The 25,829-nt window shown below is 33.5% G+C and overlaps 2 protein-coding genes across 6 annotated transcripts in view; one reads left to right on the top strand and one right to left on the bottom strand.

The window, feature by feature from the left end:
* LOC126888186 (elongator complex protein 6-like) overlaps positions 1-11,820 on the bottom strand; it is a 36,067-nt gene extending 24,247 nt beyond the window's left edge. The window contains exon 1 of one of the 4 annotated variants that reach the window (XM_050656237.1): positions 11,732-11,820. Coding sequence is in view for 1 of the 4 variants with exons in the window: in XM_050656235.1 (XP_050512192.1) it covers positions 11,110-11,176 (67 nt within the window). In the remaining 3 variants the exon portion in view is untranslated. Of the gene's footprint in view, positions 1-11,109; positions 11,267-11,389; positions 11,463-11,632 lie in introns of those variants that run through there. The other 3 variants (XM_050656236.1, XM_050656238.1, XM_050656235.1) reach the window with 3 other exon arrangements.
* Positions 1-25,829, top strand: part of LOC126888185 (mitochondrial dicarboxylate carrier) — a 54,126-nt gene that overhangs the window by 3,101 nt on the left and 25,196 nt on the right. The window contains exon 1 of one of the 2 annotated variants that reach the window (XM_050656233.1): positions 11,414-11,678. The exons of the other annotated variant lie outside the window; for it this stretch is intronic. The gene's annotated coding sequence lies outside the window, so the exon portion shown is untranslated. Of the gene's footprint in view, positions 1-11,413; positions 11,679-25,829 lie in introns of those variants that run through there. 2 annotated transcript variants of the gene reach the window in all.

Here is a 25,829-nt window from a genome sequence, read left to right as displayed (position 1 = left end):
TGAGAATAGGGTCATGTGCTAGCTCATTTGAAAGGTTATTCAATTCCCTATTCAGTAATATAAACATTAGGGGACAGGAGGGCAACATGGAAGGATAGGGCAAGATGGAAATTACCTATAAAACCCGAACTGCGCAATGAAGCACCCGGATCCACACTCACACAGATGCAGGTGAACCTCTTCCATTTACAAACGACGGCTCAGTCAGTTCAGGTCAGCTAATGCGTGTACACGCTTCCTTCTTATTTTCGCAGTTAAATATTACGCAATTATTGAATTTTTGTGATACGATTATTTAAACACGGTGTATAATATTATTATTATGCATTTATACAAAGTATCTATTAGGTACAGGTTATCTGAATTAATATTTAAATAAGAGAAATAATAATGCATTTTTAAAATATTGATATTATTATTAGAAAGGGGCATATGGGCAAGATGGAAAATTGCAACTTGGGGCAAGTTGGAAGATAATAGTTGGGCAAAAATAAAAGCAAGGAAATAGGAGCCTGCGAGAAAAAAAGAAAAGGTAAATGAAAAGGGACAAAAACAGAAAAAGTTAAAAATATTGTACAACATTTAGAACAGTCTTCACAAAATAATGTGTTCTGTGTATGTGGTGAACGTTATGTGGAACCGCCCACTGAGGACTGGGTACAATGTCCTGTATGTAATGGTTGGGCACATGAATTGTGTACCGAGACAGAAGATGGCAGTTTTATGTGTGTAAACTGTAAAATGTAGTGCTTTCCTCTACATTCCATCTTGCCCGAACAAGCTTTCCATCCTGCCCTCAGAAGGGCAAGATTGAATTTTTGACATTATTTTTTAATTACTCATAAAAAAATTCTACTTATTATTAATAATCTTTAATGGCTGGCTTTTGTAACTGTATAAGGTCTCTTTCAAGAATGATTAAAATGAAAGTTTTGTATTACGTTGTTTTATTTTTTTACACATTATAAAGTTAAGCCTTCCATCTTGCCCTCCCTTCCCCTAACATGATGGTTTATACAGGGTGTCCAAAAATTTTTTTAATTAAATTAATTATTTAATTAATAATTCTAAAACATTTTTTGGACACTCTGTATAAACCATCATGTTAATGTTTATATTACTGAATAGGGAATTGAATAACCTTTCAAATGAGCTAGCACAAGACCCCTATTTTCATTAAAAAAAAATAGTCGATTACGTCATCACGCCCAGATTGATGACGTCACTAGTACGATAGATATGTCAAAAAATCATAATTTAAAAATTGAATAAGTTTTGTATTTTAATTTTTTTTCTAATTCTGTAAATAAAGCAGTTTAGAGGGGGGTCAAAATATAGTGAATAACCCTGTACATTCATTGGGGCCGACCAGCCAGCTCTGTCCCGTCATACAGCTGACCGTCTATAATAACTTTTATTTATATTTAATTTAGAATGTGTGTACTGATTTTCAGCCTTAGTAAATGGATTTAATTTCCGATTTTATCTACTCTGTCATATTATTATGTATAAGTTTTTAGTTTGTGAAAACTGTCATTATAGATAGCAGTGCGTGAAGGGTTTAAAGTGTGCGTGAAGTAACAATGTATTTTAAATGGGATTTACTTTTTCGCACTGTTTTTGACACACTTTCATATAATCAAATATCCTTAACTTTCGCGTTGTCATGGTGATGACATAATGAGCAATAAATTACAACAAATTTGACAGTTTTGTGGTTTGAAAAAAATTAGAATTTTTAAATGTCAAAGTTCTAAAAATTGTAGAACAGAAATGAATTTCAGTGACGAAGAGTTACAGCTTTTTATTTATTTATCGTAGATAAAATATTGTATGAAACTGTGCGTGATGTAATTTTTGCGAACTTACGCGATGTATAGCACTCGCTCCGTTGTCGCTCGTGCTCTAAACATCGCGTGCGTGCGCAAAAAGCATACTTCCCGAACTGTTTCATAAATAACTATTACACAATATGTATAAAGAAATGCTCAAGCTTTCAAACACACTGAAAAATTGAAATCAATCCGTCAACTAGGGATAGTCCAGAAAGCCACTGCGCATCCGCTAGGAAAATTATTCTAATTCAGATTTTTTGCCCAATCTTACTCAAAAAGGACCCCTTTTAACAAATTTGCATGTTGCCAGGACCAAAAGTTGGTCAAAAATTTTTTAAACGTTTTTTTTTTGTTTTTTTCCTAAAATTATTTTTTTTGCATGGAACAAAGTTTTTTTTAGGTTTTTTGGATCATTTCAAATAGAAAAGGTCTTTAGTGACTTTTCTCTAAAGTTGATAGTTTTTGACATATAAGCGATTAAAAATTTAAAAATTGCGAAATCGGCCATTTTTATCCCCCAAAAACTATATGAAAAACTGAAAATTTGAATGTTGCCAAGGTAGGTAGATATTCTTTAAACATCGATTGATGAAATCCCGAAGAGTTTTTTGCAATACAATATTCAAAACTCCTTTGTTTTTTAATTGCTAATCAAGCCTACGCGACAATATTTTCCACCGTTGCATGTGTATACAGTATGGTGTAAATGCAAGGAATAAATTCGTTATTTCGTAAACCGTCGACTTTAAGGAAAAATCCCAAAACAGGTCGATTTTTATTTTTAAGTTATGATATTGTGGCGTATATGGCATACTAGTGACGTCATCCATCTGGGCGCGATGACGTAATGGATGATTTTTTAAATGAAAATAGGGGTCGTGCGCTAGCTTACTTGAAAGGTTCTTCAATTCTCTATCCAGTAATATAAACATTTACATAATTATTTATACAGAGTGTCCAAAAAATTTTTATTAAATTAAATTATATGACAAAAAAAGAAGAATGTATAAATAATTATGTAAATCAAAAATGAATAACCATTTTCAATTTCGTTGCAAAACGAAAATACAGCCGAACCATATTCCAGTCCAATCAGAGAGTGCTGCAAGCACCTCTACCGGTTTCGAAACTTATTAGTCTCTGATCAGGAGGCACATATGCTGCTCTCCCTGATCCAACCAAAACAAACCCCAGCGTGCAGTCCCGAATTGCAACGAACGAAATGGCATAGATGCCCTAGCGGCAACTGCTAGCAAAAGACTAAGTTTTCACTCTAATGGCATATAACATATCCCACCAGAATGAAAACAATCAGGGATGGTTGGATCAGGGAGAGCAGCATATGTGCCTCCTGATGAGAGACTAATAAGTTTCGAAACCGGTAGAGGTGCTTGCAGCACTCTCTGATTGGACTGGAATATGGTTCGGCTGTATTTTCGTTTTGCAACGAAATTGAAAATGGTTATTCATTTTTGATTTACATTTACTCTGTGTGGAGTATGAAGGGAACCAGTCTCGTTGGAACTTTACCGCGCTGAGCAGATGTGACGTGAATTGTAAATTGTAGAATTCCCTCATCTTCCTTAGTCTCAGCATCCGTATGGCTTGCAAATTGTAGAAGCCTCGGAGGTGTAACCAGAGAAGGTTCCCATTGTTTTCATTCTGGTGGGATATGTTATATGCCATTAGAGTGAAAACTTAGTCCTTAGTCTTTTAATTATGTAAATGTTTATATTATTGAATAGAGAATTGAAGAAGCTTTCAAATGAGCTAGCACACGACCCCTATTCTCATTTAAAAAAATCATCGATTACGTCATCACGCCCATATGGATGACGTCACTAGTATACCATATATGCCACAATATCATAACTTAAAAATAAAAATCGACCTGTTTCGGGATTTTTCCCCTTAAGTCGACGGTTTACGAAATAACGAATTTATTCCTTGCATTTACACCATACTGTATACACATGCAACGGTGGAAAATAGTGTCGCGCAGGCTTGATTAGCAATTAAAAAACAAAGGAGTTTTCAATATTGTATTGCAAAAAACTCTTCGGGATTTCATCAATCGATGTTTAAAGAATATCTACCTACCTTGGCAACATTCAAATTCTCAGTTTTTCATATAGTTTTTGAGGGTTAAAAATGGCCGATTTCACAATTTTTCAATTTTTAATCGCTTATATGTCAAAAACTATCAACTTTAGAGAAAAGTCACTAAAGACCTATTCTGTTTGGAATGATCCAAAAAACCTAAAAAAACTTTGTTTCATGCAAAAAAACTAATTTTAGGAAAAAAACAAAAAAAAACGTTTAAAAAATTTTTGACCGACTTTTGGTCCTGGCAACATACAAATTTGTTAAAGGGGGTCCTTTTTGAGTAAGATTGTGCAAAAAATCTGAATTAGAATAATTTTCCTAGCGGATGCGCAGTGGCTTTCTGGACTAGGAGCCTAGTTCGAAATCACAACTCACTCCAATTTTCTCGGCTCCTGTGATCCGATTTTGATATTTTTTAATCGATGTCTCGGACAAATATTTCAACTATAATATTTTCAAACACTTATTTTAATTAAAAAACGGGAAATTAGCAATCAACATTTTTGCTCGGCGCGCCGAGGGACTATCCCACCATCCTAACTTTAAAAAATTCCCTAGGCTCTTCTAGGGAATTTTAATCATAAATTTTTATTTTACAAAGTACGTTTGAAAGCTGGAGCCTCTACTTTATATCTAAAAAAAAACTTTCGACTATTTAATGTGCTTATTTTGAGCACAGCATAATTTTGCAAACGTGCAATTTTTTTGCAAACGCTGGATTGCCAAATTATTATGCAAAAACTATTAAACCGATCTTAACGAAATTAAGCACATGTTTCAGTTGTATTATAGAGTTTTTTTTAGACGAAATATGAAAGCCTTAAGGGTGGGGGGATGGTTTGAAATATTTAATTTTTTTTATTATTTCAAATAAAATTGCATACTTCCAAGAATACTCTCTGAAAATTTCAAAATAATCGGAGTAAAATTACCAGAGATACAGGGTGTTGAATATCCCTACCTTCGACTCGCGTTGCCGCGGCTTCGCGCCAGCACGCTTGAGCGTAGTGAGAAACGTTAAACAACTGTTCGCCTTCTCTTTTGTAGATTACTCCTCGATTTAAAAAACATATTCCAATGTGCATCACTTTACGATCTGGCTGACAAATAAGAAGATGAAGATGCAGTTGTCAAAACTTTAAACGCATTTTTCTCAAAACTGCTTTTTCAAATGCGGTGGACATTGTAACTGAAAAACTACTGGGCCGATCTATCTGATATTTTGCACATATTTTCTTTAGACATTTCATGAGGTAACAACGTCGAGATATTTTTCTTTTTTTGCTTATTTTTTGTGCAACAATAATAAGTCTGTTGATTTTCACAAAATTTTTACCAAAAATTTCATTTTTTTGATTTCTGAGTGATACCAGAAATTCAAAAATCATTAAAAATAAAAAAAAAACTCGACGTTGTGACCTCGTGAAACTCATAAGCTTATTAAATCTTTTTGAATTTTTTGTTTCGTATGATCGAGTGACGAGTTCTGATGTCCACCGCAAAATCCATTCTTTTGTGAGCTGCCTGTCAAAATTTGTCACCAATGGCTTATTTTCCATTATTTTGGATTGGATTTTTTTCTAACCATTCTTTGAATTGTACTTAATATGCTTATTTAATTTAAAAATAAAATATTTGTACCATAGTTTCGAAAAAAATTCACAAAAATGTGCTTGATATGTTGATTTCAAACCATACCCCCTCCTTAAGTTATGTTTAAGGGGTCGAAAAAATTTAAATGAAAAACTTCATCTTTTGCACTTTTTCCCAATTATTTTAATTTTTTAGTTAATAATCATTAAATTTTCAATTTCTAACTAGTCAAATATTATGTAAAATTGAATAACGAAAGTTTTACCTTCTATAATTTTTTTTTTTGGAGCCGATTCACTTTTTGTTCGGCGAGCGAAGAGGGACTACCCTCTAAATAACCAAAAAATAGATTTTTATATATTATGGCATTAGAATTTTTTACACAGCAAAAGAAACAGAAACTCAGTATAACAAATATAAGATCAACTCAAAGCAAAAAAAAACAATAATTTACCACAATTATTACACAATAATAATATAATAACTATATAAATTGAAGGGAAATGAATGCATTGAAAAAACAAACTCAGAAGTTAGAAAAACAGTATAAATTTGGAATGTAACATTTCAAATATGGACTTAGCAAAAAGATGAAAGGCATTGCTTGAAAAATGAAAACCAAGTGTGTAGTAACAAACCTGGATAACGAAATAATTAGCTAAATATGATTTTTCTTAATAGTTGTTCACTCAAGTTTGAGCATTGTGGCATGCGATGTATGTACAGGGTGTTTGGTAAAGAATGGGCCCTAGATTCCTAGCTTAAAATAGGTCGATTGAAGCTAACTTATGTACCTTAGTACGAAAGTTGATAATAACCGAAATACAGAAGTTTTAAACTTTTATTTTATTTTATTTATTCTTGAATATTTCCTGACAGGCATGGGATAATAACACGAAATTAACTAGTTTTGATGGGAAATAAGCCACAATTGTACTAAAAAGAATGATTTTATTAACTTTTCGACGCCCAAATCGGGTGTCGCTGTCAAAATACAAAAAATATTAATGAATTAAACAAAAATGTTGTTGCTTAGTAAAAAAAAATTCTTCTAATTTATTTAATCTGACTCATTTATATCGGCAATTCAGACATATGTTTAAATTAAAATGTATAATATATTATGTCTGAATTGCCGATATAAATGAGTCAGATTAAATAAATTATTACAAGATTTTTTTTTTTACTAAGCAACAACATTGTTGTTTAATTCATTAATATTTTTTGTATTTTGACAACGACACCCGATTTGGGCGTCGAATTAATAAAATCATTATTTTTAGTAAAATTGTCTTTTTAGTAAAATGTTTCGAAAATGTCTTCTTGTTCTATATGTTCTTCTTGTTCTAAATGTTTCTCTTGTTTTTTGTTTTCTTTGCTTTTGCTTCTGGTGGTCGGCATGTAGTTAAAATTTTATCCCCGCCTGATACGAAATTCGACAATACCTTGTATGCTGTAGAGACGAAAATTTTTCTCTCCCCAAATATAATCAAATTTATCACACAAATTTTCAAATTTATCAAAATTCAAATCAATAAAAAATAAAACAAATATGTAAAATTGTACCTAGATAAAAAAAAATAACTCAAACAAAATATTTCATAAATTGTAAATATATCAACTTTTTCCGACGGGCAAATAAATTTTCCTTCACCTGTTTTTCCGTTTCCTATCCTTTCAAATTCACAACCAGAGATACTTTAATGCCTTACGTTGGTGCGCCATGTTGTTATGATCTGCTTTCTATTACTTTTATATTAATTATTATTTATTTGATTAATTATTTAATTAACGCAAATCATACATAAAAATTAAAAAAGAATCTCAGGGTGCGTTTTTATAATATAAAAAATGTCTAAATTATCTTATGTTATACTTATCTTCTCTCGTGGTTTCAGTATCTCTTAGTTGATCCTTATCGGGATAAAATAGGAAAAGGAAATAAATAGAAAAATCATAAATAAAAACATACAATTACCTTTATTATCAGAAGCAATGTTCTGTAAATTTATCAATTAAATTCTGTGGGCATAACTGTCCAAAAGAAACTTTTACCATATAAATTAATCTAATTCAAACAAATATTTATCGCTTTGTTCTTGATACCATTAATAAACCCAGCTAAACAAACAAATTTGGAATTCGCAAAATTACTTATACTTCCTATTAAATTTTTGAAATGTTGGAATCTTAAATTCATATGCTTTTACGTAAAAAAAATAACTTCTGATTATAAAAAAATCTATCACATAGGTTATTGACTGACCTTATTGATTCACACACAATGATGTCTCCTCTTGACCCAAACAGCTCCTCCTTGTTGATTATGTTAGGCTACCAAACAAAGTCCTCTCCGTTCTCAGCAAACAATCCAGCAGGATACCAGCAACTATTTCTCCAAAACACAAGCCAGGCTTCCTTTGACCAGGACTCGTTCAATAAACTCCAAATCTCTCTCCTCTCTTTCTCTCAACAATAATCTCCTGAGACCCAAGTATCTTTTTTTACTTGGTGTCACAAATAATTTTAATAACGATAATTCTTGTAACTTACTCTCTTGGACTTTACAGAATCAAAGAGGTATTTCTTCTCGATTTGATTTGTCTCTCGTTCCACTTTTCAGCTACTCTCACTTATCAAACACAACCACTGGTACTTGCTTCTGAACTACTCACGAAAACTTTTGACTGCTCCTCTCGGCTGCCGGTAACACAATAAATTCCTGAGACCCAAACTGTCTGAAAATTCAACCTTCCCTCCTTCCCATTCCAAATTGCCAAACCAATCAGAGACATTTCTTCTTCCCCACTCTTTTTTTCATTCGAAAAAAAAACCACTCATACTTTCAAAAATTTTTCATACCATCATACTAATTACTTTCGGGAAATTCTACAAAAAAAAATTGAAAGTATTAAATGAGTGCTGAAAGACGTATGTGGCGCCCTCTGGGTAATATATCATTTTTGGTAGCGAATTTAGATTTCCCATCCCAAAAAAACCCCCGCTTACCAAATTTCGTGTTGTTAATGTTGTTCTGAAGCTATTTTCTTGTGGCATTTTTGCAATCAACTAGTTTTGATGGGAAATAAGCCACACTTTTACTAAAAAGAATGATTTTATTAATTCGACGCCCAAATCGGGTGTCGTCAAAATACAAAAAATATTAATGAATTAAACAACAATGTTGTTGCTTAGTAAAAAAATTCTTCTAATTTATTTAATCTGACTCATTTATATCGGCAATTCAGACATATATTTAAATTAAAATGTATAATATATTATACATCGTAAACTCGACTGTTTTCGAGATAAACACACTTTAAATCTGCGATACAACATAATTTTTTACATAATATCTTTGTAGTTAGACCCGAAAAATAAACTTGAAACCATAATAATTGTGCTAGTTCTCATATTTATATCATTCCACTGCAAATTCCGTTTGGTTTTAAGTTATTTTTCGGGTGTAACGACAATGATATTATGCAAAAAAAATGATGTTGGCTCACATATTTAAAATGCGTTTATCTCGAAAACGGTTGAGTTTAGCGAGATGAATGTAGTAGCTATACCTTTTTTAAGAAAAATATTAAGAGAATAAAAGTTTTGATTGAAAACGGATGTAGGGTGGGTAATAAAAAAAATTTAACCTATTAAATGAGCGCTGAAAGGCGTATGTGACGCTCTCTGGGTAATACATCATTTTTGGTGGCGAATTTAGATTTCTTGTCCCAAAAAAACCCTGCTTACCAAATTTCATGTTATTATCCCATGGCTGTTAGGAAATATTCAAGAATAAATTAAATAAAAGTTTAACTTTTACACTTACACTGTATTTCGGTTATTATCAACTTTCGTACTAAGGTAAGTTAGCTTAAATCGACCTATTTTAAGCTCAGGAATCTAAGGTTAAGCTATGGCCCATTCTTTACCAAACACCCTGTATATTCAGTGTCAGAGAAAACAGGCCACCCATAAAATTTAGGAAATTTTATATTTTTTATATACATTATATTTCTTCATTTTCTATTAATTTGTTTTATGTTAATTAACTTAAATAATGAATTATCATGTGTACTGAGAAGCTAGACCGAGCCTGTAAATAGAATAAAAAATTTGGAAAAACCTATTAGGGGTATAGGTGTAAAATGTCGCCTGATATCAAAATTTCCAATGGGTTTTAAATGTATTCTTTTTTTTTTCGAATTCTGAGAAAACTAATAAATATTTTTGAAAAATTTAAACACAGAATGAAAGATTACATTATTAAAAGTCTTACGAAAGTCCCTGAAAACTTCTATAGTGTTTATTTTAATAAGTTACAGGGGTGAAAAAAATTTGAAACACATTGAACATTTTGACAGTTGATATTTTGCGCCTATGCCCTTAAACCAGATAATTTTCAGAACTCATATTTACAAATCAAGGAAGCTTTGTGGAATTGATTGTTTTGAGGACTGCATGAACTATTATTGTAGAGTTCTAAAGAGTTTCTGAGATATCTTATGTGTTACTCTGGCCTCCTTACAGCGAGATGAATTTCTTAGTAACAATGGAAAATACCAAAAGTCTGTTCATATTGTTACCTTACTGGAAAATGGAGCAAGCCAAAGATATTATGGTAAGAGAATTAGTTGTCAACAGTGCAGAAAACCTACCAATGATTTCTTGAGACTGGATCTTAACAATGAGGGCCCAGTATGGGTGAAAAAGAAGACAATAACAGTGAGAGACGATTGTATTCTCACTATTGTGAGACCAGACATAAACTACTAGAATGCTCAAAAAAAAACCATATTCAGCAAGCCCAAGGACCAGCAATCAGCATGTCGACTGTTCAACGAAGGTCAAGATAACAGAGAACTAGTTTCTTTGCTGTTGTAATTAGTTGACTATGATATACTGGCCTTTGTCTTCTCATTTATTTCCATTTATCCCGTTTTATGTCCCAATAAATATAAAATGGAAAAGAGAACAAAAACAAGAAGTAGGTACCGAGGCAGGTACTTAATAGTAAAATGAATGTAATGATATTTACTATTATTTAACACATTGGCAGCGTTACAAGACAAATAGATGTTGTATTACACTAACAGTTGGCTGCATTGACTTTGTTGTAACGCACTGCAGCTAAGGTTCCTACAGGGCATATTTGCCTCGTAACACTCTCAACGTAAGTTTATAAATATCTCAAAATGCAGTCAAGGTTTTCAAAAGGAAATAAACAATGGGGAAATCAATTCATTATGTTGGAATACACAGTTCAAAGTTCAAATAGACATTTAGGAATTTAAAATTTTCAGATGCATGTATAGTTTAGAAATACTTGAAAAAAAAATAAAGAACTTAGTGATGTAAACATTGGTAATAGAAAAAACATTCTGTATAAGAAATTTTGGGTTACATTTTTATATCTGAAGAACACAATGCTAACAAGAAAAGAAACTGTCAAACTGTGCAAGTGCTAACAAATACTATTAACTTAGTATTTGGCTCTAATAGCATTCAAATATTTTTAAATAATGTTCATCTGCCCTACCCCCTTTTGATCAATTTAATAATTGTACCAACTTACAATCAATTACTGTGAAATTTTTGACATTGCATTGATTTTTTTTATGGCATAGACTTGGGTTTTGCATTGATTTTAGATTAAAATATGTTCATTTAACCTAGAACACCCACTATCACAACAAAAATGCATAAGAGGCACTCAAGATAAGCTTGAAATTGAAATCAGCTTGAAAAATTATGCACAAAGTAGCTAAGTGCAATATGTCAGATTTTTTAAAGGGTAAAAAACATGATTTGATAACTTCAATAAAATAGGCTGTTATGGGGTCAAGGTAACATACCCTTAGTTAACTGTCAGTTGGGTCATTGAATTGTTTGATAGACTTTTTTACCTAAATAAAAATTCTTGTAATGACGTCCTGAATTACATTTTGACCTTGGTTTAGTAAATACTCCTGTCGATCATGAAATTACGTTAAAATCAACGATAAAGAAGTCGTAACTTCACGCAAGTAGTTGTATCATTCCAGTCAATGTAGAATGAAGTGAGGTAACCAGACAAAAAGTACTGTAAATGCTCTTACCTGACAAGAAAAACAATCCCACAGGAGATAAATAATAATTTCACAGGTAAGAATACTTTAAAAATCGTATACAGCGTTTACTGGAGAAAATCAACTAACCTAAAAAAGCTATTTTGTCATTCCAAAATATTCATGTTATGGCTCGATTTACGTAACCCGTGTAAATAGCGTGTACTTGTGGTTAAGATGACAAAAGGAGGTGAATGAAAGGAGATTTTTTATCTTTGAAATTAAGTAGTAATAATTAATTAAATATTTGAATAATTTTAATTTGATAATTCTGAAGGACTTTAATCTTTTAATATTTTAGTATAAACTTTACAAAGTAAATCATATTCACATAGGGTAGGTATCCATACTATTAATTTTATTTTTCTAAACTAATGAGTTCCAATCCTTGGCTTCAGTTTATTCTGTTTAAGCTTTGTATAATATTTTTTGTTGCTATTTGTTGTTCTGAAGCTATTTCCTTGTGGCATTTTTGTATCAACTATTTTTTAATGGGAAATAAGCTACAATTTTACTAAAAAAAATGATTTTTTCTACAACCGTGTTAAAAATGCAATTTATCTACTCTATGTCATATTATGTATAAGTTTTTAGTTTGTGAAAACTGTCATTATAGATAGCAGTGCGTGAAGTGTTTAAAGTGTGCGTGAAGTAACAATGTATTTTAAATGGGACTTACTTTTTCGCACTGTTTTTGACACACTTTCATATAATCAAATATCCTTAACTTTTGCGTTGTCATGGTGATGACATAATGGGGGGCAATCAATTACGACAAAAGTTTTGACAGTTTTGTGGTTTGAAAGAAGTTAGAATTTTTAAATGTCAAAGTTCTAAAAATTATACAATAGAAATAAATTCCAGTGACGAAGAGTTACAGTTTTGTTCATCATAGATAAAATATTGTATGAAACTGTGCGTGAAGTACTTTTTGCGAACTTACGCGATGTATAGCACTCGCTCATCCGTTGTCGCTCGTGCTCTAAACATCGCCTGCGTTCGCAAAAAGCATACTTCTCGAACTGTTTCATAAATAACTATTTTCGCACTCCATAGGAGCGTTAAAAATGCTACTTTTTCTACAACCACTATTCAAAGTGCACTTTTCTGCACGGTTTTATGTTAGCAAACTTGAAATTTTCTCACAGTATAAAGGCCCCGTCTCACCATCAAATAATTGACAGTTATTTGATCAAACTTGACAGTTACGGCCAGTTTCACAGGTCCGTGAACTTAGCCCGAAAAAGTCGGGGAAAAAAATGCGATTGGTGCCATTCGTTTGTCCATTGATTGTCCACGTTTGTCCACCATTTTATTTCGTTAGTCCACCCATCAATTCTTTTTTATAAACAAAAATTTTTTTTCGGGCTAACTTCACAAATCCACAAATTTTCGAAAATTTAAAAAAACTCTTGCTATATTGTTTGTCCATCGTTTGTCCATGTTTGTCCACCACATAATTTTTTTTGTCCACCCTCTGAAACAACCCCCTGTTAATTGTAATTATTTTTTTATTTCTTAATTCGGGCTAACTTCACGTTCTCTTATATGGGCATTTAAACGTTAATTCGGGTGCAGAATCACAACTACCCGTTTGTCCACCCCTTCGCAGCGTTTGTCCAACCCCTTAAAGTGCGAAACAACCCCCCGTTAATTGTAATTATTTTTTTATTTCTTAATTCGGGCTAACTTCATGTCCGTTTAAACGCGTATTTTAAACTTAATTCGGGTGAAGAATCACAACTACCCGTTTGTCCACCCCTTCGCAGCGTTTGTCCAGCCCCTTAAAGTGCGAAACAACCCCCTAGTTAATTGTAATTATTTTTTTATTTCTTTATTCGGGCTAACTTCACGTTCTCTTAAATGGGCATTTAAACGTTAATTCGGGTGCAGAATCACAACTGACCGTTTGTCCACCCTTTCACAGCGTCTGTCCAACCACTTAAAGTGCGAAACAACCCCCTCGTTAATTGAAATTATTTTTTTATTTCTTAATTCGGGCTAGCTTCACGTTCCCTTAAATGGGCATTTAAACGTTAATTCGGGTGCAGAATCACAACTACCCGTTTGTCCAACCCTTCGCCGCGTTTGTCCAACCCCTTAAAGTGCGAAACAACCCCCCCGTTAATTGTAATTATTTTTTTATTTCTTAATTCGGGCTAACTTCATGTCCGTTTAAACGCGTATTTTAAACTTAATTCGGGTGAAGAATCACTACTACCCGTTTGTCCACCCCTTCGCAGCGTTTGTCCAGCCCCTTAAAGTGCGAAACAACCCCCTAGTTAATTGTAATTATTTTTTTATTTCTTTATTCGGGCTAACTTCACGTTCTCTTAAATGGGCATTTAAACGTTAATTCGGGTGCAGAATCACAACTGCCCGTTTGTCCACCCTTTTGCAGCGTCTGTCCAACCACTTAAAGTGCGAAACAACCCCCTCGTTAATTGAAATTATTTTTTTATTTCTTAATTCGGGCTAGCTTCACGTTCCCTTAAATGGGCATTTAAACGTTAATTCGGGTGCAGAATCACAACTACCCGTTTGTCCACCCCTTCGCCGCGTTTGTCCAACCCCTTAAAGTGCGAAACAACCCCCCTGTTAATTGTAATTATTTTTTTATTTCTTAATTCAAGCTAGCTTCACGTTCCCTTAAATGGGCATTTAAAAGCTAGCACGAATTAAGAAATAAAAAAATAATTACAATTAACAGGGGGGTTGTTTCGCACTTTAAGGGGTTGGACAAACGCTGCGAAGGGGTGGATAAACGGGTAGTTGTGGTTCTGCACCCGAATTAACGTTTAAATGCCCATTTAAGGGAACGTAAAGCTAGCCCGAATTAAGAAATAAAAAAATAATTACAATTAACAGGGGGGTTCTTTCGCACTTTAAGGGGTGGACAAACGGGTAGTTGTGATTCTGCACCCGAATTAAGGTTTAAATGCCCATTTAAGGGAACCTAAAGCTAGCCCGAATTAAGAAATAAAAAAAATAATTACAATTAACGGGGGGGTTGTTTCGCACTTTAAGGGGTTGGACAAACGCTGCGAAGGGGTGGACAAACGGGTAGTTGTGATTCTGCATCCGAATTAACGTTTAAATGTCCATTTAAGAGAACGCAAAGTTAGCCCGAATAAAGAAATAAAAAAATAATTACAATTAACGAGGGGGTTGTTTCGCACTTTAAGGGGTTGGACAAACGCTGCGAAAGGGTGGACAAACGGGCAGTTGTGATTTCACCCGAATTAACGTTTAAATGCCCATTTAAGAGACCGTGAAGTTAGCCCGTATAAAGAAATAAACAAATAATTACAATTAACTAGGGGGTTGTTTCCAACTTTAAGGGGCTGGACAAACGCTGCGAAGGGGAGGACAAACGGGTAGTTGTGATTCTTCACCCGAATTAACTTTAAAATACGCGTTTAAACGGACGTGAAGTTAGCCCGAATTAAGAAATAAAAAATAATTACAATTAACAGGGGGGTTCTTTCGCACTTTAAGGGGTTGGACAAACGCTGCAAAGGGGTGGACAAACGCTTAGTTGTGATTCTTCACCCGAATTAACTTTAAAATACACGTTTAAACGGACGTGAAGTTAGCCCGAATTAAGAAATAAAAAAATAATTACAATTAACAGGGGGGTTGTTTCGCACTTTAAGGGGTTGGACAAACGCTGCAAAGGGGTGGACAAACGCTTAGTTGTGATTCTGCACCCGAATTAACGTTTAAATGCCCATTTAAGAGAACGTGAAGTTAGCCCGAATTAAGAAATAAAAAAATAATTACAATTAACAGGGGGTTGTTTTAGAGGGTGGACAAAAAAAATTATGTGGTGGACAAACATGGACAAACGATGGACAAACAATATAGCAACGCTGAGTTGTGATTCTGCACCTGAATCAACGTTTAAATGCCCATTTAAGAGAACGTGAAGTTAGCCCGAATTAAGAAATAAAAAAATAATTACAATTAACAGGGGGTTGTTTCAGAGGGTGGACAAAAAAAATTATGTGGTGGACAAACATGGACAAACGATGGACAAACAGTACAGCAAAAGTTTTTTTAAATTTTCGAAAATTTGTGGATTTGTGAAGTTAGCCCGAAAAAAAATTTTTGTTTATAAAAAAGAAGTGATGGGTGGACTAACGAAATAAAATGGTGGACAAACGTGGACAATCAATGGACAAACGAATGGCATCAATCGCATTTTTTTGCCCGACTTTTTCGGGCTAACTTCACGGAGCTCAGTTTCACAAGGTAAAGTTAACTTGTGGTTAAGAGATAACCTCAAAATTACCCCAAAATATGCGTTTCAGTTTCATAATTGTTACCCTTCTGGGTATACCCATAAGGGTAACCAACTCCAACCTCTGGTTAAAAATTCTGTGAGTTAACCATACTTCGCCGTTGACTTGAAACTAAAACGCATATTTTGACGTTTCTTCTGGTTATCTCTTAACCACAAGTTAACTTTACTTTGTGAAACCGGCCGTTAGTGACACAAACTATACATACTAACTGTCACTTTGTGTCACTAACTGTCAAGTTTGATCAAATAACTGTCAATTATTTGATGGTGAGACGGGGCCTTGAGATATTTGACATTAGTGTGCAGAAAAGTGACGTTTCTGTGCCGCAAAGTGACGTTTCTGTGCCGCAAAGTTCTTTTCTGCAAGTTGACTACCTCATTCTGAGTAACGTTATATTCTGTTTACATCCGTGGACTACCGCATTCTGAGTAACGTTATATTCTGTTTACATCCGTGGTTAAACTTTAGACAAATATATAACCCATAAGACAATTATTATATTTAACTATAGCATAGAAACTAAATTATGGATGTTACAACTGTTTTATTTTACAATTTTATTCTTATTAAACATTTTATAATTATCAAATAACCAATAAGGATTTAGCAACCTGTGCAAGAGACGTCGAATGAAGTAGATTTTGTGTAAATCCGTGACTGCATAAATATAATGTCAATAATGTGTAATAATTAGGGATTCCAATGAACTGTCAGTGGTGGCTTGTGGATGGTTAAATTCACATGGCCATAGACATCGTTAAGGGGGGTGGTCATGGCGTATCTAATGTTTACATTGAATATTGACAAATTTGTAAAGAATATCCTGTTTGGTTTTGTTTTTTTGTTAATTGTTTAGCGAAATTTGTGAAATCGTGATAGCAAATTAAATATGAAGTCGTTTAAACATTGGATACGCCTATGGATGACAGTTTCGCCATCCAGCAGCCATATTATATCACGTGATTTGGAATGCCTAATTGTTTAAATTTAAACAAATTAAGGCAGTGCATTAATTTTTTAACTGATTTCTGTGCAATTTATTTAGGTATAAGGAATTTAAATTGATAAGTAGGTATTAATTAAATACAGTTTAAAATGTATCACATAGGTACCTATATAATTAATCGTCGTTTGGAAATTGTGATTTTTATTTTTAGGAAAAACTGTGCTTGTAGAAAAAGTATAGTGTGAAACACGTGCAGAAAGGTAATTTCTCACTCGTTTGAATTGCGGCACTCGCTTGCGCTCGTACCGCAACTTTTCAAACTCGTGAGAAATTAGTACCTTTCTGCACTTGTTGCACAATATACTATTAAAGCACTAGTGCTTTAATAGTATATTGTGCAACAAGTGCAGAAAGGTACTAATTTTCAAAAAAAATTTATAGAACAGTTTTTGCATAGAATTAGGTTCTCTAGCGAATTCCGTGGTAATTTTAACCAAAAAAATTTCCACCCCTAAGAAGGGGTGGTAACCACCCCCCAAGATAAAAGCACACATCGCATAGGGTAGACTTTGAATTAGGAGATAAGTAGAGGCTATTTCCAAAATTTCATTAAAATCCATGTAGTAGGATAGAATTCGGAGGTAATATCCTATTTTTGCTCCCATTGACTGGCGTTTATTCACAATGATATTTTTAGATCAGGATATATCCAACATCCCAGGTAATATGTACCAACAGGAACAGGAGGACCTGTTCTCAAATGTGCCCGTTTATTGTGTAAAGTTGAGGTACATTTTGGATCACTTGGGTTTTCTTAATGTTCATTTTCATACCAAATTGCTCACAGATACAGAGTTGGTCCTCTCGATTAGTCGTTGTAGACCCAAGTCGGAATTCGTAATCAACACCGCAACATCGGCGTATCTGATGTTGTTGATATTTATGATATTCACCGGTGCCGGTGCCTCTTTAAATAGCAGCTCAGAGTAAATCTTAAATAGCGGGGGTAATAGAAAACATCCTTGTCTCCTAATTTTTCTTTCTGAAGACTTGGAACCTTCGATCCTAACTCTGGCGTTTTGGTTCAAGTACAAGTTTTTAGTAGTTTGATTCTTTCCCGTCTAAACCGACTTCTTGTTACCGTTTTAATAGTAGGTCTTGTCTTACTCACTGGCGAAGCGTCCATGTAACCATTGTTACCATTGGTAAAAGTTAAAATTTGTAAATAAATATTTTATGACTACTATGAAATAATTCCATTTATATTTTTTAAAAATAGAAATATTTGTTAATAGTATCTACCTAATTCAGTAAAATAGCCAACTAGACGCACGAAAATATCAGCGAGTTTATGTAAAATCGGTTGCACGTTATTATAATACGCCCTTACCACAGTATAAAGAGGTTCCATATTTATTATACTGTGCCCTTACCGTGCGCCGCGCCGTTTACCACTTCTGTGAGTGGCAACGATAGTAGGATCTTTGACTGGATCGTCTCTGAAAATTTTGCGGGGACGATGGCTCTGAAACCGCGTATTGGTGTTACCAAATTTTAATTTGGTGACGCTAGGTAGGGCCGGTGTCTATCGGGACAGAAAATACCGACCGTAAGAATATCAGACTTAATAAATGCAATTTTAATTATTATTTTAATTATAGGTAATAATTATAATTCCATTTATGAAGTCTGTTATTCTTAGGGCCGGTATTTTCTCGATTAAACTCCGGTTAGTTAACCGTACCGGCCCTTTGGATTCGATTATTGCATAATATGCATTATTAATTATTAGTTTATAACTTGTAACTGTACTTGCTTATTATACAGATAATATATCTATACCTTTTTATCCTATATAAATCATATTATTCGATTTTAATTACTTGTCGAAATATATTAATTAACAACAACATTATTATAATATGACATATAATAATATTGATTATACAGTACATTGTAGTGTATAATCAATAAAATAAAAATTATTTAATATTTTAGGCTAAAAATGACAAATGAATGTACTGATTAGTATACTAATTATACAATTTGGATTTTTTAATAAAGTATAAAGGTGATATAATACATATTTTACCTAAAAACAACAAATATGTTTTTAGTTTGTAGATACTTTATATAATTTCTTAAATTTTTAATTTTTTAATTTTATTTCATCTATTTTTATAATAGACCTGGATCGCGCGTACCAAAAAAAAGTTGATTAATAGCAAGCTGAAAATTCACGGTGTCTAGTCGAACAAACTTTGATGTATGGGAACACTGTATATATAAAAATATTTATAAAATACATTATATATATAGATAATATATAATATATCTGGTATATATTTAATATCTGGTTTTGGTAACACTTTAGAAAAAGTCACGCGTCGCCACTGGTCTTACTATATCAAATGCTTTTTCGAATCCTATGAAGCATATAAATATATCTTTCTGTTGGTCGTAGCCTTTTTGGGCGAGAACTAGTAAACAGAACAAGGCTTCTCTCGTTCCCAAGTCGGCTCTGGGTCTAAATCGAAACTGATCGCCTCCGATTATTGTTTCGTACTTTTTATAGATTCGGTTATGTACGACTTTTCATAGGACTTTTACTGCATGACTCATAAGGCTTATCAGTCGAAATTCGTTACAGTGTTGTGAGTATTTGGCTTACGGGATTTGTGTTAGATTTACTTATACAGTGATGAGCGCGCTAATATACGGCAAAATGGGAATACGTAAATTCTGTCCCAAGAAAGATTACGCTCAAAGTAATGAGCAAATTGGGTCCCAAACTTTGTTTCTATCTGACACTGCATATGTAAATTCGGTCCCCAGTAAATTATTTTATGAGGGGTTCAGTAAATAATAACATCTTGTTAGGTATTGAATAATTTCTGATATATTACATAAAGTTAAAATTAGTGTATCTTCTTCTTCTTCTTTTTGTATAGACATAACTCTGTTTTTTTCAATGTGCCTCTAGTAAGTTGTCGTTCCATCGTTTTCGTGGTCTTCCCACTGATCGTCTTCCTATTGGGGAACCGTCTCTCGCTGTCCTGACTACCCTATTTGTTGTCATTCGGCTTATGTAGTCATTCCATTCTATTCTTCTGTTTCTTACCCAGTGTTGAAACTTTATTATATAATCCAAATTCTAATCTTTGCTTTATTACGCCCCTAAAATTATGTCACATTTAATACACGATTTTGGCCTTCTTAAAAAATCTATCTCAAAAAATGAGTGACAATTCCTAAAAAAAATATTTGTCAATGTTACATATATTTAAAAAACGATAGCTTTTTCAATTATAATAGTTCATAATTAAGTCCAAATTAATATTTGGGACTTTTTTGTACAATATTAATTCTCGATGTGTCTGGCGTAAAAGCTAAACTTAGCTTTAGTAAGTGTAGTCTTTTTAAATAAACCAATTAGGAAAAAGAAGTAATTTATTCTACAACCAAGAGACGGAGAAAACGGTTTGGGAATTAATACCAAAGCGATACTTCTTCATTTGGCCTACATCGAGCCGGATTTTTGACCAGCATAAAACTTATGGAAAGTTATTCAAGATTATTCGCCGACACAATAGTAAAAGGATATACTGGGTGAGATAAGTCCATTTATATACCCTTTGTTTCATTATTCTATTTGGCTATCAGTTATTCAAAGACATTAAAATCATTAAATTCTGTGATTCAAAGACATTTTCGTGTTCCAATATCTTTAATAAAAATGGATGAGTTCAAAAAATACAGAAAAATTGCTAAGTCTTCTCTTACTCGTATGTATAACTGGTTTATAGTCAAAAAAGACGTAGAATTAGATGTTACCCAGTTCGAGACGCGATTAAGTAGACTTCATTTAATATTTCATGATTATGAAAAAGCACAAAATGAAATCGAATTCCTTGCATCAAATACAGGCAAAGAAGAAAAAGATAGAGAGTTTACAGAAAATCAATATTTCAAACTTGTAAGCGATTTGACCGCTTGTGTTAATAAATTAAAAGCTGCACCTTCTCAGATAAGATCTAGTTCATCCAGTGAGGGTTCTTGTAGTGCTCCAATAGCAGTTCGTCTTCTGGATATAAAAATTTCACAATTCTCAGGTCATATTAGAGACTTTCAATCGTTCATCGAGCTCTTCGATGCGCTCATAGTGAAAAATGAGACATTAACAGATGTCCAAAAACTTGTGTACTTGAAGAGTTATTTAAAAGGCGAAAGCCTTCAACTTATAGATTCATTACCGATAATTAATGAAAATTTTGTAATCGCGTTAAATATTTTAAAGAAGAGATACGAAAACAAATTCGCCATAATAAATTCTTATTTGCAAGCAATTTTTAATTGTAATAATATTTCTAAATGTAAGTCAGACACATTAAGAGAATTAATCACTACAATTCAAAAGAATATTTTGTCACTAAAAAATTTGAATTTAACTTCAGAAAATTTATTTGACTTAACACTTATATTCATTCTAAAAAAGAAGTTAGATTTTCAATCGGCTAAGGCATATGAATCTGAGAGGAATCACGATGAAATACCTACTTTAAATCATTTCTTAAAATTCTTAGAAAAACGTGCAGTAATTCTGGAAAATGTTGAAATTTCTAGTCCTAAAACTACCAGAAAAAATTTCTCATCTCATTCGAAAATGCATGAGGCAACTTCAAATCGCCAATTTCAATTAATTTGTATCTACTGTAACAAGGAGGGCCATAAAATTTACACTTGCTCTGAGTTTAAAGATATGTCTCATTCCGCCAAATTGCAATTTATTAGGGCAAAGAATTTATGTATAAATTGTTTTGGTAAACACAATTTGAAAGAGTGTAAATCCTCTAAAAAATGTTCTTTTTGCTCCAAGTCACACAATTCGTTAATGCACATAAAAATCGACGAAAATCAACATTCTCCGCCAATGACTAGTAGTAAGCGTCATTCACATTCTCTATATAATAATGGTTCAAATTCTCAACCTAATAGCTACGCAGGTAACCATAGCTCTCTAATCTCATCTAATAGTTCTTATTTAGATAATACTGCTCATGTTCAAAATGGTAATAATTCATCTTCTCATCTCGATAGTAATTTAAATCTTCAAACCCGTTCTCTGGATATCCAACCAGTACAGGAAAATTCAGGAATAACAAATTTTCAAGGTCCTTCGAGAAATTTTACGGAAAATAACCCTACCGCAAATAATCATTCAGCGAATCACTCTGTTCAGTCAGTAAAAAATAGTCATATTCTTCTGGGTACTGCAAAAGTAACCTTACTTGGTAAAAACGCTAATTTCTGCATAGCGAAAATTCTTTTGGACACAGGATCCCAAAATTCATTTATCGTAGAGAAGCTTGTGAACAAGTTACAATTAGATACGTATAACAAGTCAGTACATATATCAGGAATAGGAGGGAGTGGCTCGACTTGTACTAAAATGTCAGATATAACCATATTTTCCAATTATGATCGTCGAAGAAGTTTTCATTTTTCAGTAGTTGTATTACCCGAGATTACTTGTGCTCTCCCTCAATCAAAAATACTAGTGAAAAAATTAAATATTCCGGAACAATTCTTTCTAGCAGACGACGAATTTTTTAAGCCTTCTGAAATTGACATTCTAATTGGTTTGGATCTTTATTACGATATTGTTTTACCTAACTTCGTCAGACTTGGCAAAAATCTTCCAGTCTTACAAGAGTCTCACTTAGGTTTCGTGGTAGCTGGTACAGTTCCTGATCATTTTACTGTATCCAATATATCTGTTACAGACAGTAGTTCAGAAGTTTTAACTGAATCTAATTCACTTCTTTCCACATTACAATTAGACAGCCGTTTGAAAAAATTCTGGGAAATCGAGGAAATTCCCAATAAATTCTATCTTTCAGAAGCTGATGAGGCATCTGAAAACCTATTCCGTTCTACAACCAAAATTTTACAAAATGGTAGATTTCAAGTAAGTTTGCCGCTGAAATCACCTTCAGAAAATCTAAAGTTAGGAAATTCTTATTACATGGCCAGAAAGCGTTTCATTTCTTTAGAAAATAAATTTAAAACTAATTGCAACTTTTATCAAGACTATAAAAAAGTTATTGATGAATTAATTGAACTTAAACATGCTCATTATGTACCCCTTACTCTGCTAAATGCCAAATCTGAAAATAAATATTTTATTCCGCTCTTAGGTGTAGTTAGAGAATCCAGTTTAACAACGCGTTTGCGCGTTGTCATGGACGCCAGCGCCAAAAGTTCCTCAGGGTATTCCTTAAACGACGTGTGTTTAAAGGGATATCAGGTCCAGCCAGAATTGTATGACATTCTATGTAGATTTAGACTTTTTCCTTTTGTATTCACGGTAGATATTAAAAAAATGTTCCGACAGGTCCTCGTGAACCCGGAACAAACTTTTCTTCAAAACATTTTATGGCGAGAAAACCCTGATGAAGACTTTAAATGTATCCAACTCGATGTTGTAGTTTTTGGAACCAATTCAGCCCCGTTCTTGGCAACAAGGGTGCTTAAAGAAATTGCTTGTCTAAACTTTTTAGAATTTCCTCTTGCGTCTGATGCAATTCTGAATCAATTCTATATGGACGATGGCCTTTGTGGTTCATATAATCACAACGAACTTTTCAATTTATACTCTCAATTAAATACCATCTTAAATAAGCATGGGTTTGAGTTGCATAAATATTGTTCAAATAGTGATTATTTTCTTAAAAATATTTCCAAAGACATTTCGGAAAATCAAAAAGCTGATTATGACATAAACATAGATGAAGTCCCAAGTAAATTTCTTGGGCTAAAGTGGAGTACAGCAGAAGATACTCTTTGTATTTCCGTGCCTCAAGAAATCGTGCACGGTCCAGTTACCAAAAGAAAAATACTTTCTATCTTAGCTCAATGTTATGATCCGTTAGGCTTGATAAATCCTGTTATAGTAAAAGGTAAGATACTGATGCAAAAATTATGGTTCAAAAAGTTTCATTGTGACACCGTAATAAACGACGCTTGCATTCTTAAAGATTGGCACAATTTTATTGAACATATCCCCTTGCTTTCACAACAAAAAATAGCTAGACAATATTTTCGTCCGAAAACTATTAGCAAAATAGAAATTCATGGCTTTTCTGATGCAAGCATAGAGGCTTATGGTGCTTGCATTTATTTTCGAGTTCTTTATTCTGACAATGATATTTCTTCTACTTTAGTATCTTCAAAATCTAGAGTCGCCCCACTTAAATCAATTACCATTCCAAGGTTAGAACTTTGCGCTATGCTCTTGCTGGCGAAACTTGTAAACAAAATTCTACAAGTCTTCGAAAATAAATTAGAGTATGACTCAATAAATTTGTGGACCGATTCTCAGGTCGCTTTATGTTGGTGCAGGGCACACCCTAGTAAATGGTCAGTGTTCGTATTGCATAGAGTTGCTCAAATTCAAGAACTGACGCAAAATTGTCAGTGGCGATACGTTAAATCAGCTGAAAACAGTGCTGACATTCTATCACGCGGTTTATCAGCCCAAGAAATTCTGGACAACAAGTTGTGGTGGTCCGGTCCTGCTTTTCTTCTTAGTCATTCTTTAGAATTCTCTGATGAACCCCCAATAGCTGATCAGCTAATTACAGAGCACAGAAAAACTCGTTCCAATATACTCACAAACGTCAACTCAAAACCTCCTTGGGAACAATTATTTCAAAAATTTTCTTCTTTTTCTCGATTACGTCGTACTATCGCATATGTACTCAGATTTGTCAGTTGTTTAAAAGGAAACAAACAATCTGATCCCCTCACTGTTGAAGAATTGGACCAAGCTCTATATTTTATAGTTCGGCAAGTTCAGCTAACCAATTTTTCTAAAGAAATTTCCGAACTTTCTGCAAACCAGCAACTATCAAATAAACAATTATTATCTTTAAATCCATTTCTCGATGAATTATCAATGCTGAGGATCGGCGGACGGCTTTGTAACGCCTTCATTCCCTACCAACAGAAACATCCCTTGCTTTTGCCACCCCATAATCATACGACCTCCCTCATACTAGAGTACGAACATAGGCGGCTCGGGCATGCTGGTGCTCAAACCGTTCTGAGCAATATTCGTTTACGTTTTTGGCCCCTTAATGGGCTCAGAGAGATCAAAAAAATCATTCGAAATTGCAATATGTGTTTTCGATTCAATAATCAAGTCTGCCAACAGATTATGGCAAGTTTGCCCTCTGATCGTGTAAATGTTTCTAGACCATTTCAGAAAGTTGGAATTGATTTCGGAGGATTCTTTCAAATAAAATCCTCAAGGCTTCGTAAATCTCCATTCATAAAATCATACATTGCGGTTTTTGTTTGCATGGTCACCAAGGCAGTTCACATAGAGCTAGTTCTTGGACTGTCTACTGACTCCTTTCTGAACGCTTTAAAACGTTTTGTCTCGAGAAGAGGAAATCCGTCAGTGATCTATAGTGACAACGCCACCAATTTTTTAGGTGCAAAAAATGTCCTACATGAGTTGTATCAATTTTTCAAAACTAATAATAATGTAAATATTATCTGTGACTTTCTTTCACAAAATGAGACCAAGTGGAAATTCATTCCACCTCAATCTCCGCATTGGGGTGGAATCTGGGAATCCGCCATCAAAAGCGCAAAATTTCATATCAAGAGATTGGTGGGTAATGCTTTGTTCACTTCAGAAGAGTTTAACACTATTCTTTGTCAAATCGAGGCAATACTAAATTCTCGGCCCTTAGGTCCAGTTTCTAATGACCCTACAGATTTAACCTGCCTTACACCGGGACACTTTCTGATAGGGTCTCCTCTCACCGCTTATCCTGAAAAGGATCTTTCACATTTAAACGAACATAGACTTTCCACCTTCCAGCAGATTTCTAAAATTCAACAAGTTTTTTGGAAACGTTGGTCG

This window comes from Diabrotica virgifera, chromosome 7 (genome assembly GCF_917563875.1).
Source record: "Diabrotica virgifera virgifera chromosome 7, PGI_DIABVI_V3a".
Lineage (NCBI taxonomy): Eukaryota > Metazoa > Arthropoda > Insecta > Coleoptera > Chrysomelidae > Diabrotica > Diabrotica virgifera.
Note: the sequence above shows the minus strand (reverse complement) of the source record. Positions and strands in the feature narration are given on the sequence as shown.